This window comes from Chaetura pelagica, unplaced genomic scaffold (genome assembly GCF_000747805.2).
Source record: "Chaetura pelagica isolate M959 unplaced genomic scaffold, ChaPel_1.0 scaffold139, whole genome shotgun sequence".
Classification (NCBI taxonomy): domain Eukaryota; kingdom Metazoa; phylum Chordata; class Aves; order Apodiformes; family Apodidae; genus Chaetura; species Chaetura pelagica.
The window spans coordinates 245,207-265,504 of NW_009970717.1; the positions used below are offsets into that span (position 1 = coordinate 245,207).

Here is a 20,298-nt window from a genome sequence, read left to right on the forward strand (position 1 = left end):
CTACAATTAAGGAATGGTAGAAAAAGCTTCAATTGGTAGCTTTTCTAGAAAATTACATGTATAAGAAGTGAAATTCATAGTGAAATGACTAATGCAAGTAAAGACCAGAATTATTTTCTTTTCCTAACAATTCAAGGGAAAAAAATCACTAGTTTTTGTAAATTATGTTGTTGCAAATTGTTGCTTGCTGTAGGAGGCATCAGTGGATCAGAGCAATTATGTTAGGAATACATTTTCATTTCATTTCATATCATATCATATCATATCATATCATATCATATCATATCATATCATGGCTTTTAAACAAAAATATGCCAGTTACTACTGCTTGGTGTCCAGCATTCAAATGTGTAGTCCTTGTGAAGAAAAAGACAATAGTTGTAACAATGCTTATCAGTCTATACTTGAAAAATATTTATCTTGCCCCTGTACAGCCTGGAGGCAGGTTGTTGGAGGCTCTCTTGGAATTGTTCTGTCCAGCTCTATTGAACAGCATCTACACTACTCACTAAATGTCCCCATAAACTCTGGCTATTTATATAGTTATTCTGAAAATATTAACTTACTGGCATTACGCTTCCAAATTTAGTAGAGGGAGAAATCTAAATCATACTGGGTTGTGTTTTTGTTATTGTGCATGTATGAATTTTAGTTTTTTGTAAACCCCTTTCTCCTAGGTATTATGGAAGAAGGAAGCAGCGTTGCAGTATTGATGCCAAATATTGGGGAACAGGAAGCTGTGCTGATTTCTGAGACAGTCATTGGCCCAACACTGCAGAGCAGTGAAGATCAGAGAAAATGTAAAACTGATCCACTAATCCATGTTATCCAGAAGCTAAGCAAAATAGTTGAAAGTGAGAAGTCACAAAGATGCCTTTTAATAGGAAAGAAACGCTCCCATCCTGATGCTTCTGCACAGCCCTTTGACACAGACGATCTCTGTGAAATCCCAGCTAAAGCAATTGAGCTGTCTGTTATTGCTACTAAAAAGACTGAAGAGTTACAAGCAGATTATTTTGTGACTCGATGTCTTCCACAAAGCAAAAAAAAGGTGACATGCTACCAGTGCAGTCTATGTAAGTTTCTATCTCCTTCTCTCTTAACACTTCAAGAACATATAAAACAACATGGGCAGAAAAATGAAGTTATATTAATGTGCTCAGAATGTCATTTTGCTTCCAAAAGCCAAGAAGAACTTGAATCCCACTTCCAAAATTACCACGAGAATTATGGTAAAAATAGCATCCAGACAAAAGTGCAGCAATGTGTAAACGTTGCAAGTTCATTTTTGCAAGCACCAGTGGAAGGAAGTGTCAAGGCAGGGACTGATCAGACAGGAAATCTAGAATGTAAAGATGTAACTCAGCCTACTCCTGTGCCTGAAATGGGTAGGAGAAAATGGTACACGTACGAGCAGTATGGCATGTACCGGTGCTTAATCTGCCGATACACCTGTGGTCAGCAAAGAATGTTGAAAACACATGCTTGGAAACATGCGGGTGAGGTTGACTGCTCCTATCCTATCTTTGAGGAAGAAAATGAAACTGCCAACTTGTCAGAGACAGTTGTAACTCACACACCTCATAGCGTGGATACAGTTGTTCTTTCTTTGGAAAACAATGAACTTGATATCCATAGTGAGCCTTCTCTTCAACTTCAGATTTGCAATTCTGAACAACTGTCATGTAAATCGCCAGTAGGAACAAATGTGAAAGAGGACGAGATGTTGAAGCAATCTGTAGGGCATTCTCCTACTGCAGAGATTTTAGAGGAGACTGTATCAGATACAGAACAGGATAATATGATAACTAATAGCCTACTTTCATCAGCACAGAAAATCATCAGTTGTAGTCCAAACAAAAAGGGTCATGTTAATGTAATAGTAGAGCGTTTGCCAGGTGCAGAAGAAAGTGTTTTACAAAAGCCTTTCTTGATGAACACTGAGCTTGAAGGAGAAAAAAAATTCATCTCGGAGGAGTCCCATGTTACCTGTGAAGAACCCGATGAAGTTTCTCCTTCAAATGTAATTCAAGAAGTAATAATAGGATGGAATAATGCAGAGAAGAAAGATAATGAATTAAGCCCTAATAAAAACATAACAACTGATGAAAATGTGCCTCCTGCACGGAGAAGAACAAATTCAGAGTCTTTACGGCTACACTCACTGGCTGCCGAAGCTCTTGTTACAATGCCCATCAGAGCTGCAGAACTAACAAGGTCTAGCATCAGGACTGTGACTGGAGAGGATGCCATGGATGCAGGTGCTGGACAAGGAGAAACTGACAGCCCATGCATGGCTCATTCTAAAGTGGTATCACCCCTTAAGAACCCTTCAGAGGAGTTTAGTGGCTTAAACCAAAGTGAATGTGCAATAGTTGAGATACAGAAAGAAAGGCCAGGGTTATCAGAAGCACCAATTAAAATGGGCATCAGTATGTCCCTACTCACTGTCATTGAGAAACTGAAGGAGAGGACAGATCAGAATGCTTCTGATGATGACATTTTGAAAGAATTGCAAGACAACGCACAATGCCAAAACACAAATGATACAAATATTCCTGGAAGTAACCTAGTAGAATATCTACCCAACGCCGAGCGCCCCTACCGCTGCCGCCTGTGCCATTACAGCAGCGGGAACAAGGGCTACATCAAACAGCACTTGAGAGTCCATCGTCAGAGGCAGCCGTACCAGTGTCCTATCTGTGAACACATTGCTGGCAATAGTAAGGATTTAGAGAGCCACATGATCAACCACTGCAAAACAAGGATGTATCAGTGCAAGCAATGTGAGGAATCCTTTCATTATAAGGTAAAGTTCTTTCCTGTGCCTGTCTGTAATAGCTAAATAACCTATTTGCTGCTTTTTTAATATCTGGTGATCCCTCTTTCTAACTTAATTCAGTCTGGCATCCTGGCTTCATTGTCATTACAATTGGGGATTATTTCTTTCAGCACTTCCCAAACACACAATCCAGCTATAATTATCCTGCTTTACTCTCTGAAATAAATTGCTTCCTCATTTAAGTTGTTTTCCTGAGAACCATCTTATAGACGTATTAATAGCAGGTTGTTTTTCTGCCCATGTGCAGCAACAGCAGGAGAAAATGAAGTGTCAGAGAACTTAATAGTTGAAACTTTCAAACAATGCTCAAAGATGCCTGCTAGCTGTGAGTGTGTGCAAAGTAGTCTTGGCATCTGGGGGTAACATGAGATGCTTTGAAGCAGAAATTATTTTCTTTTTTCCTCTGCTGTTTTGTTGGTCTGGATGTTCTGTAGAACTTGGATCTGAAAGATTATGCAGCACAGCAGAGTTACTGTTCTTCTGCCATTTTTATAATTGCTATTTTAGGCATTTGTGCTGGTGAGTGTATTCTTTTATACTCTATTCAGTACTCAGGACTATAGAATAGAGAGCATCAGTATCTAGCTGTACAACTGGAAGTCTTGTAGGCAATGGCCGTTCAAATTTCCCATATTTACTGTTGTTTAGTCCTACTTTGAAAAAGTGTACAGGTAGGGTAGCAAAAAGCTCTCTCTCCTCTCTCCTGCCCAAGGCAAGGAGAAACAGGAATAGAGTTCTTAAGTCACTAGGCAGTACAAAAACTGAGTAAATTTTCACACAAGCCATCCTGTAACCTGTAATACTGCTTGTGGAGTATAATAAATTTGCAGGAGGAACTGCTTGCTACTTGTCTATGGGAATGGAGGAAGAAGAAATTTATTTTCTAAATCAAACAGAAATCATATAATCCTCTCAGTCTCATCAATCCTTTATCTTATTAATTACTGTGATTTATTTTGTTTTGTTTCTAGTAAGATAACCTGAGGAATAATCTGTATGTAAGTTAACATACATTTTATAACAGCTGACATTAAAACTTGAGTGACAGTATCACAAATGATTGCAATATCTGAGCTGACCAGTGTAGGTTTGTAGTGTTTTAAAACATGGGAAATTGTTTTTTCAGAGCCAGCTGCGAAATCATGAAAGAGAACAACACAGTCTTCCAGATCTCTTTTCAACAGCTACATCTAACAAGTTAATAGTTTCCAGCGAAGTAGATGAAAGAGAAGGTACTGTTTATATTTACACTTGAAATTACAGAGTCATAACATTACTTCTGTTTGTTGTATTTGTATAAAACTGTTTTTAAGATCTTATTCATGCAGAAATGTTTTCATGTCTGTTTCTAACCTTAAATGTGTGTTCTTTATACTGTACAAAACTTACTACAGTCAGTTTTGAGCTACCTTACTGACATTTTTAGCCCCTTTAATGGGACCTTATAATTCTTCTTATGAAGAACAACTGGTATTGAGTATGACTGAATTTTTAAAAGTGTCTTTTTTCCTTCTTTCAGTAGCTCCAGTGTTTTCCAAATCACCTACAGTAAACAAAATAAAGCCTTTTTGTAAACTCACTGTGCTAATGCAGTTTGCTGTCAGCATATACATACAATACTGTGCATTCTGTGTTTAAAAATTTCTGTTTAATTATGGCAGCGTCCAAAATGAGTCCTTTGTTTAGCCCTAGAGAGGCAAACGTAAGGCATTCCAAAAATGCAACCTGTATATGTAATAGTTGCCAGGGTAACAGTAGGTATGCATTTTCTAAATGTTTGTTTAACTGTGCATCTGCTTATTATTTAATAGTGTTGCTATTAAAAACAACAAAAACCAAATCTTTGATGTGTTAAGGTAGTGAAATAAGGGAAAAACAGCCAAATTTTGGAGTTTAATAGAAAATGTGGTCTCTAAAACCTTTAAGTATCCTGAAGGCCCAATATTTATTATTGCAACTTGAATGCATCCTCCTCTGGTGAGTTAAAGTTAGTGAAAATATCTTCAGCCTTTTTATTCTGAAGACAACACTGTAATCATTAGTATTTTGCTGTTTTAGAGCATTGTTGAAAAATAGCAGTGATTCTATCAACTCTGAACAGCTGTGAACTGGAGTATTTCCATTTTGTGCACATAGGTCTACTCTGTGCTAACTATGGTGTCTTGCTTGTTGAGACAGCAAAATGTGCACTATAATAGAACTTAGATTGCCATTGAAATTTCTGGCTTCTACTCTCACCTCCACAACTGATCAGAAAGTGTAAAAGTAATCAAGGAAATGGATGGAACCACTTGTGAAAAAAGGTATTAACCAGTATGGCCCAGGGTGAACAGCCTTGACCAATAATGATTTGTCCAAAGTAACATGGTGCAAGTCAGAATAGAATGAGATCCTTAACTCTTGACTTCAGTTCTCTTAGCTCATGCTTGCCTATTATTCTGACAATGTTTTCTGTTTTAAACCAATATTTTTAAAGATTTCATGATACAGGAATTACCTTGCAGTGCCTGAAACATGTCAGATTTTGGGGAATACTGTACTTTTTGAGCTGAAGTCCTGGTAAGGTGACTGAGGGTCAAGATGGCTATCTACTTTTGAAAATACTACTTTTTAATGAGGTGGTTTAGGAGTTTACATTCTGATCTTGTAACTTAACTTCCATGAAAGAGTAGGAGCCCCTGTTCAAGAAAACTGCCTGCTTTCAATTTACTTTAGAGATTATTTAATTTTTTTGGTCATTATTTTCTTATAAAAATGTTGCAGCCATGCACTTTAATTGATTGTTTACCTCACACAAAATTTAGTAATGTGGCTTGAATGAAAACAGTTCTCCTTTTAAACTTTTATTAACTCATACTGTGGAATACTTAAATTATTTCAGAACCAATTTATAATCAAATTGCAGCACCACTGCAGTACAGCTATCTCTTGTCAAACAGATGTCATCCCTATAAAGCGACACAAAACAAAGAAGTTTATGGTGTAGCATCTGTTTATGTGAAAGATGCCTGAGCTGGAACAGTTTCATTTCTTGTTTACGAAATAGTTAGTCCTAAAAGTCTCTTTATTCATCATGGTTGTACAATAAATTAAAAGGGAGCATTATGACACTGGATATGATCAGATTGTAAATGTCTAATAATGAAGGAATAGGGTAATAAGCAGCATTACAAGAGCACCTGTTAGTGCTGCTGGAACAAAGATCTGTCATTTCCATGTTCACTTTTAGGATACCCTGATACCCTCCATCCAGAAAGGACAAAAGACCCAAATCCACAAGAAATAAGCCAGACATGACTGCTGTTTTGCAACAGCAAGAGATTATGTGATGTATTATAGTTTATGTGCATTTTGTTGAAGGGATAAATATAAAGTAGTGATTGGTATAAATAATTGCTCCTAAGTGTGTGCTACTGGGTGGTTAGCCACTTACAACTGTGCAATAGATAATATGTTTGCATAATGCTTTAAAAACCTCATTAGATCCTTTTTGTTTTAAGCTGCCTGCCCAATAAAATACCAAATTCCTAACAGAAAATACATTTGGAAGCAGTTTATTCTGAAGCTGCAGAATTTAAGATGGAAAACCCATTCAAGTAGAGCATGCCATAGCTTAACCTTCACACAACCCCTGCTCTGCCATAGATCTGCAGCCCAATAAGTGTCTTTGTATTCTTTTGAGATCTTCTATATAAATGCGCATTCACAAAAGAATAATTGTTAAAATATCAATTCCAATGTCCCCAAGTATATAATCAAGACTGTTTTGATACTTTGCATTAAAAAACCGTATAACTTTTATTATATGAGCATATTGTAGGAATAACTCTGATATATCTATATATCTATAATAGAATCATAGAATCATTAAGGTTGGAAGGGACCTCAAAGGTCATCAAGTTCCAACCCCCTTGCCATCAGCAGGGAACCCCACCACTAGACCTGGTTGCACAAAACCTTGTCCAACCTGACCTTAAAAACCTCCAGGGATGGGCATCAACAGCCTCCCTGGTCAACGCATTCCAGTTCCTCACCACCCTTATAGTGAAGAATTTCTTCCTAATATCTAACCTAAATCTCCCCTCTCTCAGTACTTCTTTGGATGCAGCCCAGGATGTGTTTGGCTCTCTGGGCTGCGAGTGCACACTGGATGGTTTTTTTGCTTTAAGCTTGACTTGCAAAGCGTGCATGTTATAAATTACTTCCGTATTATTTTTTATGAGAATGCTACAAAAGTGAGTTCTGTGTCATGTGTTAAAGTAAAAATAAAAAACTTTTTTTCTGTTATCTTGGTACACATAGAATTAGGCAAATTTTATTTTATTTCAGACTGTCTTTGTATTCAGATTGCTATTTTATTTTATATGACATACTATATATTCTTCAGAATAACCCTCTGGGGTTATCAGCCCTACCTAATTACTTTGCATCTTGAACCAAAAGTGCTGAATTTTGGAGTGAAAATTTAATTAATGGTAGTTTTCCCTTACTGTCCAAGTTAGCTGTGTGTCTGTATCCCTCAGAATAAAAAAATAAAATTTACCTGTGGAAAACAATCAAAGTGTCCAGTTGAACTTCCATGTGTCCCCTTCAGAGAGTTTTATCACAAAGATTCTTAAGTGTTGCTTTGATAATTAAAAGATTCCATCTGGGTTATTGAAGTCCAGCATCATCCAGAGGAAACTCCAGAACAAAATTACCTTTACAAAATCTGTTCAGTATTTTGGACTCAGGAGATGGAACTTCTGTTTTCAAGATCTCTACCATTCCTTCTGAGTTCATTCTGCTTGTCTTATTCCTTCCTTATTTACCTAAAAATAATTGGAATTCAGGAGGTGATACAGGAGGGGCTTTTAGTCAGTTTTTATTACTCCAAACTAGAAAGAAGTTCAGTTAAATGCAGTAAGAAAACCCTTGGATTTTAGTTTGATGTTTCTTTTGGAGGTACTGTTGATTTAAACAGCTCCAACCCTGATGTTCCTTCATGTTTCTGCTGTTCCCTCATCTGGGGAGTGCATGAAGGCTGCAGGATGGGCTGGAATGGGATAATGGCCTGCATAAAGTATACCATCCCTCTTTCCAAATGTTAATATTTTAACCTAAATCAGTTCCATTATTCAATGAGGGAGCAGAAAAAGGGCTGTTTAAGTCTACACACTTACATCTCAAACGTATTCAAACTGTGCACTTGCAGGCACACATTTTCCTATGTTAAATTTGTCATTAGCCTTTGTCTCTGCAACCATTAATTTTTCAAGAGTCTCTTTCATTCAGGAAAGAAAAAAATATTTTTGTTACAATTGGTTTTTAGTAATTTGGAAAAGTTCCAAATTATTCCTTAATACATCTGGTCAGTATCTTTTATATCATCCCAGATTCTTCTGAAATTGTGAGTGTATATGGGTGATAAAGAGGAATGAAATACCTGGGAGTCCTTTTGCTTTTCTTTTCTGTTTGCCTGTTTGAAACTTGTCCTTTCTCAATGCCTATCTCTTCCTTTTATTTGATTCAAGCTGCAAAACAGTAAACTGCTGGGTTCAGCCACATTTTACGACCTTTTGGTGTAACACAGGATTTTAACCCAACTGCAGGAAGAAGGGAAGTGTCTGCATAGAGAGATGACTCTTCCTAAGATGTTAATAGTTCCAGTAAATAGTAGGGTGAAAGCAGAACAGCACGGTAAATAAACTATACCTTTATTATTATGTCTATGTCCTTTACCAGTTTGTTCTGATACTTTAAAAGTGTTAAATATTTATAGATATTTAAAATTATTACTTTAAAATAGTAAAGCACGTTGTGCTGAAGTTACCATCTTAGGGCTCCTTACAATGCTGAATGCAACTCTTTAAAACAATGGATTTTCTTTCATATAGGAAGTAAATCTTCAGTTCAGAAACTGTACAGATGTGATGTATGTGACTACACAAGCACAACTTACGTTGGTGTACGAAATCACAGACGAATTCATAACTCTGATAAGCCATATAGGTAAGTGTCTCAATTATTGCTGGCTAATGCCATGTGCCTGGTGTACCTGTTTTAACTACAAAAGGTTACTTAATTGCTGATGTAATTTTGAAGATATTGTTAAAGAATTTTAAGTACATAATTTTACTGCAGATATGAAGGAGTCAAGCTTGCTGGTTGACTTAAACTGTGTAATTAAGATTTGCTAAATTTTCCAGGATGCATCTTCTGCTATAGCAGTCCATTGGTTGTGTTTAGTTTTAAGCATTCAGCTGTGGAAAGGGAAATAATTACATTGTAATGTTGAACTTTGGCCAGTAGTAATAACAGATTTCTTAAACAGGTTGCACACCTAAGTTCATTTTGGGCTTGCTTTATTGTAAAATGTGCTCCATTATCATATTGCTACCTTGCACATTGGCTTCTAGAGAATGTGGCAAAATTCTGCCCTTTGACTTGTCACCAGTCCCCTCATCTTTTTTACAGGTTTTAAACAGTATTAACACAATCACTTAGGATCAGATTTTGTAACTTTTCTACAAGGGTATTGTATGGATTTATACAGAAACTTTGATATTTAAAATCACATGTAATACTATAGCACAGGTCCCCAGCAGAAAAATAAATCATGCATTTTTCTATTGGTTGTTGCATAAATTCCTGCAAATCCAATCTCTGCTTATTCAGTGTGGATCTCTGTCCCTCTCTAGTGGCTAGAAAATAGATCTGAGTTAATAGGATTTTGAGCTAATATATTCTACTGTTTTAGTACAAATTCTGGAAAATTAACACCTTGAAGTGCTGAGCTCAGCCAGGGACTTTCTCTTTTGGATAAACAAACCCAGAAGACGAGTTGTATTTTGATTTGTGCATTATAATGATATCCCATAACAATAGCAAAAATTTGCAAGATGTTTGCTTGGAGAGCAAGTGTGGAATACAAATAGTTGGGTTTTTTTCACCTCAGAATCTTCCCTATTGACATTATTTGTTATTTAGGGAGTTAGAACAGCAGCTACTGTGGAGTGTCTTGTATATGGTAGTTTTCTGAATTGGTGTTAGCCAGCTTGTTTGACTTAGGAACCCTTGAAAACTTTCTGTTGGTGATACAGACTGCTGCATACTAAATTTAAGCCTACTGATCTCACTTGTTTTTCTTATTTTTTCATAAACCTCTTATACAAATCTGCAGGCCTGGTAGGATACTTGAGCCACAGCCTAAAACACAAAAAGATCCAGTATTTCTGGTATTTCTCCTGAAACGTATGCCTCAAGCCTTTCATACTGTCAGATAGCAACCTACTATATTGCTGTAAACATATTTTTTTATTTGTTTGACAAAAATGGCTGGGAATTAAATTATACAGCCTCCAGTGATGCATTTTTGTAGATTTGATAGCTTCTGGATTTGAATACTGTACAATTAAGTCCTTTTAAAAGTGAAGTGAGTCATCTCAAGTTAAGTATTGTGCAGTCTCAAACTGTTTCACACTATAGACCAGACTTAGTAAATATTGGACATTCTGCCATTTCTGAAAAAGAAAACCACTCAAGTCCTAATAAATACACAGAGTTTTAGCTGTACTTGATAGCTTCTGTTTCGATATTTTATATACAGGAAGCTTGTGTGGTAGTATGTTGATATTTATGAATAACATAGTATTTTGTGTAATACTTTGGGATCTAAATCCATGGATCTAAATCTAGATTCAGACTGTTTTATGTATTGTTTTTATAGAAAGGTATTGTAACAGAAATAAAAACTAAACATTTAGACAGCATGATGTGACACAATGGTCTTAGTGCACTTGAATCTAGATGTTGATCTTGTCCCTGACTTCTCTTTTAGATATAATACTTTGAAACATAGATGTTTTATCAGTAAATAGATAAAAGCTTGTTTTTTAGAATGTCAGGAGAAACATGGCTGTTGCATTACACAGAACACGTATCATTAAGGAACAGGACTCACTTCTAAATATACTATGGCCCCTCTAGCCCTTATGGTCATATTCTGCCTTTGCATAACATAGCCAAGCAACTTGCATTGAGACTGCATCCATTCAGGTGCTTCCCCATCTCCTTATCCTTTGTGATGCTTACTAACTTCAGTGCAGGTGCACAAGATAGATGTCAGGAAGGGACAGAGTCCATATGTCTAGTGATTCTTGCTCAAATACGGAGTCTGTTTTGAGCTGCAAAAGGTTTTCACAGTCCAAAAATTGAAAGTTAATGTCATCACCTGGACTAACTTTAGCCTTTCCAGATACTTTTGCTTTCTCATGGAATTTATTTTTTTTTCTGGAAGAAGCAGTTCATTGTCAGATTAGTTGATCTGTTGTTGTCTCTTTAGATGTCGGGTATGTGACTTCGCCACCACAAATATGAATAGCTTGAAATGCCATATGAGGCGCCACCCCCAGGAGCATCAGGCAGTTCAGCTAATGGAACAGTACAAGTATGTAACAGTTCTAATTTGGCAAAAAGCTGTGGTAGTAGTGATTTTGTTACACTGAGATACCAAGCACAGTTCAGATTCTATTCTTTTCCTTCCTAGATTAATTTCTTGTTCCAGTGCCTTTTTTCGAGACAGAGAAAGGGAGAGAGATTTAGTGTGGCATTCCCAGATGATGTTTATCCTAGCTAAGTAAACATGTCCCTGACCTCCCTCTGGTACAATAATCAGGTTTTTCTTTCCAGAAACAGGGTGTTTGCATCTGAACTGCCTACTGCAAGTAGCATGCCTGGAATTGTTTGGGTGAATGCATGTGCCAAAACCAAGCCAGGGGCAATTCTAGCATTTAACATTATAGATTGTTAAATTGCAGTAGTCAGGAAGGTTCTCTGGCTTTGTTTAATATCTTAGTCTAGGCACAGCTTTTGCATATACATGTTAGGTAGAAGCCAGATTGGCATCACATTGCCCTGTTAGTATGAATAGTCATTATATTTAAGTGACAAGTGTCCTTTACAGTCTGTCCATAGATACGTGTGTTTTTTACATGTATATATATGAGACAGCTGGCACAAATACATGCAGTTTTTTTAAACTAATTTGCAACAACAACAACAAACTGGGAAATTAAAGAAAAGTCAGGAATATTCCTTACAGGAAGATTTTAAAGGCAACAGGACAAATTCAAGTAAAGCACATCCACATTAGCATTTCTTCTCAAGAAGATAGAATTGTAGAATGTCTTGCATTGGAAGAGACCTCTAAAGTTCATCTAGTCCAACCCCCCTACAATAAGCAGGGACATCTCGCACTAGAAAAGATTGCTTAGAGCCCTATCAAGCCTGACCTTGAATATCTCCAGGGATAGCACCTCCACCACCTCTGTAAGACAGCCTGTTCCACTGATCCACCACCCTCATGTTAAAGAACTTTTTCCTGATGTCCAACCTAAATCTATCCTTCTTTTTCTTAAAATCATTACCCCTTGTCCTATTGTTACATGCCCTTGTGAACAGCGAATTTGTGATTAACAATTTTGTTTCTCTGGAAATGTCTTGCATATACTGTAACTATACATTAGGTATATGATCAATCATAAAGTACAGTGCATCAGGCTAAAAGCTGTTTAGTCTCTGTGCCTTTGGTTTGAACCATATGCTAAAGCAGTCAACAGCATTTGGCTCATGCTACTGTTCTCGGCAAAGTAAATCGGATTAGTAAATCACCCAAGTAAATTAATGTACTTCAGAAAATGAGACTGTAATTAAAATGAGATATAAGCAAACACTAAACTGATGCTTCATTCACTGTGTTACTAACCCACTGATCAAGCTGTGTTAGTGGTACACAAAAATCATATATATAATAAGACTAGTGGAAGACAAATTGTGTGTTGTTCTTTGTATTTTCAAAAAAAAACATTTTGGCCCAATTTTATCTATAAGTTAACTATAAGGTCTGCCATTATCTTATTTTTTAATGAAGTAAAAATTAGTATTTTAACGCTCCTTCCCGTCTCCAAATTTATGAATCAGAATGCCAGGTTGGAAGGGACCTCAGGGCTACTCTCCAGCCAGGTGGATGGCAGTCTGAAATGCACTCCTGGGTTACCTGTTCCCAGGTGCAAGACCTTACACTTCCCCCAGCTGAACTTCATAAGGTTCCTGCTAGCCCACTTCTCCAGCCTGTCTTGGTCATCATAATGTAACATATTGGGACCACATTGCTTGAGCAGTAAACATCTTCCTGTCACTGAGGAATAAGATAGACTGAGATGCATTCCTAGCTGTAATTTATTAGAACAAGGTCAACTTTGATTGATCCTGGTCTTTTCCATGTGATGTGAGAAACTGAAGGCTTCCAAAGTAGCAGATAGCTAAGCAAAGTAGCTTCCTCATGCAAAAGACAAGGAGCTGCATCATCTTTGCGGTCCTATTCTGCTCTGGAGTATCACTCATCTCCTTTATGCTGATGTGACTAATTTATCATCTTAGAAAACACTTGCAGAAAATCTCCTCTGTTGTATTTTCTCATATGAAAAATGTTTGATCAGTCTTGGGTTATTTGTGTCTGTTAATGCACAGTACATCTCTGCATGAATAGGATTTATTCTTCCAGGTTTTGTTCTTTACTATATAAGATGGGGTTTATGGGGAAATAGAAAATTTAGTCTTGTGGTAAACTGATAGAAAACTCTATGGACAAAATTGTCACTTGCCTGGATCTCAGTCTGTTAATATATTCAGAATGTGACTGGACACTGCCCCAGCAACCCACTGTAGTGGATCCTGCTTGAGCAGGAGAATGGACCTGGTGATCTCCAGAGGTCCCTTCCAACTTCAGCAATTCTGTGATCCTTAAATAAATTAACAGATGCTACACTAGGAAAGACTTTATTAGTTCAATTAAAATTATCAGGGCTAATAATACAGCTCCTGCTTGGTTCAGAGCAATGGCAAAGAGAGCCCGCTCCCTGCCTGCCAGATACGATAGTGATGTCCTCCATGTTTCTGCAGTCATCGGATCTACTGCAGTATTTAAACAGTTTAACAGGCCAAACAGGTAAGATTTTAATTCAGTTATTTAAGGAGTTAGAAAAAGCAAACATAAAATTCTCAGACCCTAAAAATAGTATGTTGTAAATTTTTCAGAATGAAACATTGCAAACTTAACTTGACCTAGTTATGAAGCCGAAAAAGGGGAGCTGGAAGACTGACATGTCTTTGTTTACTCATCTGTTTGGAAGAACTAATCTATTTCTCAACTAATATAATTTAACTGCTAAATGTTTCTCTTCTCCTTGTCCACCATTTTTCCTAGATGTTCTCTCTGTGGATATGTATGTAGCCATCCTCCATCCCTGAAGTCCCACATGTGGAAACATGCAAGTGACCAAAATTATAACTATGAACAAGTGAACAAGGCTATTAATGATGCAATTTCACAAAGCAGCAGGTATGTCTGATTTACTTTCAAGCCCTATCATACAGATTTTTCAAAGGACCCAACTCTGATCCAAAATGAAGTTCCTGTTAAAAAGCAACAACTGTACATTTTTATACTTATTTTGTTTTTTCTTATTTCAGGTTTCAAGGACAGCTTCCTGACAAAACCTTATTAGAAGGCACAGATGAAAGTACAGTACCTATACTAGGAAATGCAGACAACTTGCTGTCTTTTGCAGAGCCTATTAACCAGACTACAAATGAAATTTCAGGTTCTGATGAAAATGAAAAACTTAACATGGTGAATACCTCATGCAGTTTAGAAAAGAACTCCACTCTACCCCATCTTGGCACAGAATACTGTGTTCTTCTCTTCTGCTGCTGCATTTGTGGTTTTGAGTCTACCAACAAAGAAAATCTGCTGGATCACATGAAAGAACATGAGGGTGAAATCATAAACATCATTCTAAATAAGGACCACAGCACAACTCAGAGCGCAAACTAGGTGAAGCAGTAAGTTAAAGAGAGGGTTTTCCCTGGAGTGAATATTTTCTTTCTTTGCTAGTCTTTACCTTAGAAACTTACTAAAGAGAAGAATTGCAAGAAAATCTTGATTTCCCATCCTGAGTCCTTGTTTCAGTAGGAGTACAGTATTTTAAACAGGGACTGATGAATCATTTAAGAGATAAAAATAAAGAGTGGAGAATAGCATGATCCATTTTAACCTGTTATTTCTCTATATGGTGCCAAGAATGTAGGATTGTTTGGTTTCTTTCTTTTATTGTCAGGTACTAGTCACTAATAATTCATTAGTACAGTATGTTAAAACCCAAAGGTATGAAAGCTTTGTATCAACTGAAAAGCTTTTTTCTTCCTCCCACTTTGTTGTTTTCCAAGTATTTCAGCAAAGAACTTTTCACTCTCTTTTTTGACACTGGGAACAGACTAGGTAAATTACAATATGATCTTCTAAACCCCACTGCCTGGATTCTGGAAGGCAGGGACAGGGGAGGTGGGTGAGGGAATGTGTGGGCTTGCATGCACACATGGGCGTTTCATTTTTCCCAATCTATTTTTAAGGCCTTGCAAACTCCCAAGTCATCCCTCAACAAAGACTGCTATCCTGTCAGTTGACAGTGGCAGGAGCTGAGAAGCCTAGAAGCACTTAGCTAATAACTATTTGTCTGATTGGATCCTAACTAAAAAGCTGCTATCTTTTGAACTGATAATATGTAAAAGATCCTTTATAAGAATGAACTGCTGTTTCTTACTGGTTTTCTTGACACATTCAGCAGAACTATTAAAAAAAAAAGCGCTTATCATATGTCACTTTTAATTTGTGGTGATTACTTTGCAGTATGTATGAGCAATATTTTTTTAGTGAGAACAAGTATTAACAGTAATTGCCACAAAGATATGTAGATGAAACATATGTAGATTCCTAAAGAAGTAGGTGAGCAGCAAGTGGGATTTTGAGAAACTCCTACATGCTTTGGAGTTCTTTGAAATCCCACAAGCTGTCTAAGGTTCCCATTTGTCTGGCAGAGCTGTAACTGTAGAAATAATTTACTGAAAGATAGAGTAATGATCCTGTAGAAAATTATCTTTTTAAAAAAGGGAAACAGTATTTTTAAGCAAAAACTATCTGGTCACTTCTAGAATAAGTTAAATAGTGCATAGAATGGATTCATAAAGATAATTAGGGATTACTTTGTTTTCCAAGAAACGCACAGAAATCTTAGAAAGCCTTTTTTTTTTTTTTACAGTTACAGCAGTTTGCAGTAGAAGACATTCATCTATGTATCAGTTTAGAATATTATTATACTGGCTAATTGCCTGGTAACTTTGTTGATGTTACTTATAAAGTTGGCTACTTAAATTGTTTGAAATACATGCTTCAATCAAGTGAAGTAGTAGCACTTCCAAAGAAGCCCTTTAGCAGACAGATTTAAACTTTGTAGTTTGGGCACTTACTTCTGCTTTTAATGAATGGCAGATGCACAGAGCATGGCTAGTTCCTGACATGGGGATGCAGTTACCTGATTTCCAGTAGCTCGTTACTTAAAAACTTACTTACTCTTAGAAAAACAGTATTTTATGGTTACTTTATTTGTACATTTCTGCTAGCAGAAATAAGCTACAACTGAAAATCTAATAAGGTGGCATATATAGTGTACAGACTATTGTGCTATCACTGCCTAGAAGTGGCAAACAGGAGAAGTAAACAAGTCTTGTTGCAACTTTATGAAGCAGCACAAAATCTAAAGGCCAGGGTAAAGGCATTAGATTCCAAGTACATTTGATGATTTTTGTATTCCAGTCATTTCCTCAATTTGACTTATTTCAGTTAAATTTCTGTTATTTTTTTTATAAATTAGATAGCAGAAAGTACACATTTTACTTCAAAAATTGGTCAGGATGTCATGTCAAAGCATTTCTATGACAGGTATTTGAGATTTTTTAAATACATATATAAAGAAATATGCATTATTTTCCATTAAAAGTTATTTTTCTTTGAAAAACTTTATTTATTTACATTATCTGAAATTCAGTTAACTATGGCAAACTTTTAATGGGATATTCTTACTGTCTCATTGACACCAATATTTTACTTTCAATATAGAATTCATGTGACAATAGTACACTATCTGGAATATATCTCAACTTTCTCACTCTGAGATCCCATTTGTTGAAAAATTAAAGGTACAATGAGATAATCTAGTAATGCTAAACTACAGCCAGCATTCACAGAAACAATATTTTGCCACATTTTTTTTGTGTAAAGGGTTAATTATTTTAAAGTTGCTCAGCCAGTGGAAAATAAAATGGTGAAAAACTTGCATTCATAAGCTAAGGAGAAGATGACAGTGAACCAAGACTTAAGAAGCAAATTACCTTGAATCCAAATTAACAGTTTGGGTCTATGTGCAAGCCTTGCTTGCACCACTAAGTATAATGCATCAGGACTCATTGTAATGGGATTACTAACCAGGATGCATCTATTCATGGTTGTTCCTTGCCATCTTGCTTTTTTCTTTTTGACCATGTGTTTCTATAAAATAGTAGGGAGTTAGTTGCCTCTAAGAACCAGTATCAATCCTAACGAATGCCAACAAATAATCCTTTTCCATATGCACAGAGATTTATTTTTTTAACTATCCCCATGCTGCTTGCCATTAGTTGCCCACTCACAGTTCCCAGGAACTTTATTGGAAGTTCTGCATGTGAAGTAATTATAGACTTCGTTTTTCTGAAAGCAAAATATTCCTCAGGTTATCTGCTTCAAAAGTGTATGGTTGGCTTGGTTGCATGTTATGCAAAGGTTTTTAAGTACATTTCAAAGTCACCAACACTGCAGTCTTCCTCTTTCTTAAGGCTTTTAAAATGTTTTCAGCTCTTTGGTCACAGCACTATCAGCTGATGAGTCATTCACTCGCTGTTTGTTTAAATTAGATTTTATTCTGTATATGAACTATAACTTGCAGCTTTGTTTTAAATGCCTCTATTTCTGCTAAAGAGAAAATTTCATTCATACTAGACTATACTGATAAATAGGTGCATATTTCATCTTTCTGATTTATGTTTGGCCTGGAAAAATAGAGTGGGATCCAGTCAGAATTATTGTATTTTCCTCTTTCAGAAGCACTTATTTAATCATTTTTTAAAATGTACAGTTGGTGCTCAAGGTAACATTTGTTAAGATATATTTAATAGAAATTGACATTTGCATTTGATATTCATGGACATGGGTACACGTATTTTTTTAAGAGGTATTGTAACACTATGGCACTGCTTTTATAGCCAAAGTATAAAAAATTTAGAAAACTGACATGTAAAGACTGCAGTTAATTCTGATACTGTACCTTATCAAATAGGATTACATTCATTTTATAAAATTATCCAGCACATTAAGCTGCATGCCTTAAGCTCTCTCTAGGATTATGTTCCTGAAAGACAACTGTTTGGAACTATGAAGCAAAGTCTGTAGTACTACTTTAACTACCTTCTGAAATACTGTACAATGTTAGAATAATTTATTTTGCTTTACAGGAGTTTGTCACGTATTGACTTTAATATTGTATTTTGGTAATAAACTTTTTTTTAAACATTTTAGTCACTTTTATTTGACCCATATGAAATACAAATATGGAAATTTCAAATGCTGAACCATGTTTAGAGAAATAGGAATGTGTTTAAATCAACAAGTATTTTAAATACTCTACAGCTGTTTCTCACTCTTGTGTCAAGTTATTACAGTTTTAATATAGTTAATACAAGTTCTGTAACAGTAACTGTAGTGATGAAACACGAGACAATATATTAAGTCAAAACCCTTGCAAGTCTGCATGCAGTTACAGTGGGACAGTGCTGAAGGACAGAACTGCACTTTCAAAATTCATAATAAAGTTAGTGGGAATGTCTTCCCTAACTTAAATAGAGTTAAATCCTTATGCAGCTTTTTTCAGGTAATTGGCTCTTGTGTATCCATCACATAAGCTAAAACTTATCTTGCAACCTAGTTTTAAATATACAGCATATTTCTTGGCCTTGCTAGAGCTTTTCTTCCCATCTTTTTCAGAAAAAAAAATCCAACAAAACAACAAGTCCAAGTCACTGCTTCTGGCCAAAGAGAGAAAAAAGAAAGTACAGCTAGAGTACCCCTTGCTGGTATTATCATGGTTTACATTTACATAAACAGACTATTTTATTTCATTTTGTTGTTACTATTACAGCCAAATACTTTGAAGTAAAAAAAACCTGGAACTACAAATGGGTCTAGATGCAATGCTACAGATTGCTGTGTTGTGCAGAGTTTTCACATTTTCTCTAATGCAAAACCTGGGAAAAAAACTCTCTGTAGCAGAATGTGGCATCCAAGTATTATCCTCTTCACTGGGCTAAAATACCTTGCTCTCTGCAACTTAATACAGAAGAGCCTTATCAGAAGTTAATGATAACTTAAGAAGTCAATGCCTGCATAAATAACTTGGTGTTGTGTGATCTGACTGGTAACCCAAGTCCTTATCTGCTGTGAAGCACATCTGTAGCAGACACCTTCCCTCCTCACTAGTGCTGGCCAGCCCAGGGCAGGGCTGCCCTGCTGCCGGCAGGACGGGCACCGCGCCTGCCAGGGAACACTGCGGCTTTCGCAGAAACGGGGCAGGACACACGAGCTTACTGGGACAGAGCTGCACCGGCCTAATGCTTCACACTCCTGGGATTAGGAGAAAATGGGCTAGAGCCCTTCCACACAGTGGGATTTGAATCACTGTGTCCTTGGCAGGTATTTATGGTCAGAATTCTTGCAGAAAAGTTAATGCACCACACTTCTGTTCCTTTTTTGCAGTCCCTGCCAGGCGTATCCTGGAAAAGAGCTGTCACTCAGCCACTCTGAGAAACACCAGTAAGACTGACTTGACTCAGTATATAGCTATGTAAAACCCCTCAAATTGGTAAAGCTTTGCCCGAAAGCTAAACTTGGGTACCTGACAGACTTTATACATTGATAAAAGCTATTATAAACGTGCTTGCAGCACGTCATGCGGCTGCTGAACAGCAACTAACAACAGGTCTAGAGTCAAGATTCAGGCAGAACTTGAGTCCTCCTGTGTTTCTAGTTCTCAGTCGCGCTTTCTACAGTGTTGCCTATGACATCCAAGAGACAACACAACGTTAACGGTATAAAGAAATGTAATACAAAGTACCGACCATTTCCTGTGCCTGATGGTTTGTAGCCGTTCCGCTGCCCTTGGGCGCTACGGGTAACGCAGCACGAACGGGAGGGCTTTGCTGCCGCGGGAGCGGCAACACGGACACTGATGGGCAGGTACACGTTCCTGCAGGGGGTGGTCAGGAAACGCTGTGCACCATGTACTGAATACAAAATACACCTCTGCTGCTTAGGATTCTAATTTATATTTTAAAACCACAAATGGGGTCTGAGCCGCCCAACATGACCCCGGCAGGGCTGAGCGCAGCTCCCGGCCCGGGGCCGGCGCTGCCCGAGCCCGCCCTCCCGCCGGGGGAGGGACGAGCGCGGGCCGGGCCGGCTCTGCCTGTCTCCGCTGTCTCTGAACGGCCTCGTC

At 37.1% G+C, this 20,298-nt stretch overlaps 1 protein-coding gene across 1 annotated transcript; it reads left to right on the forward strand.

The window, feature by feature from the left end:
- Positions 1–682: 682 nt before the first annotated feature.
- ZNF507 (zinc finger protein 507) lies at positions 683–14,717 on the forward strand. The gene is made up of 6 exons (XM_010006216.1): positions 683–2,809; positions 3,969–4,074; positions 8,719–8,833; positions 11,166–11,270; positions 14,088–14,222; positions 14,354–14,717. The coding sequence occupies exons 1-6, from the start codon at positions 683–685 to the stop codon at positions 14,715–14,717; spliced, it is 2,952 nt and encodes a 983-aa protein (XP_010004518.1).
- Positions 14,718–20,298: the final 5,581 nt, after the last annotated feature.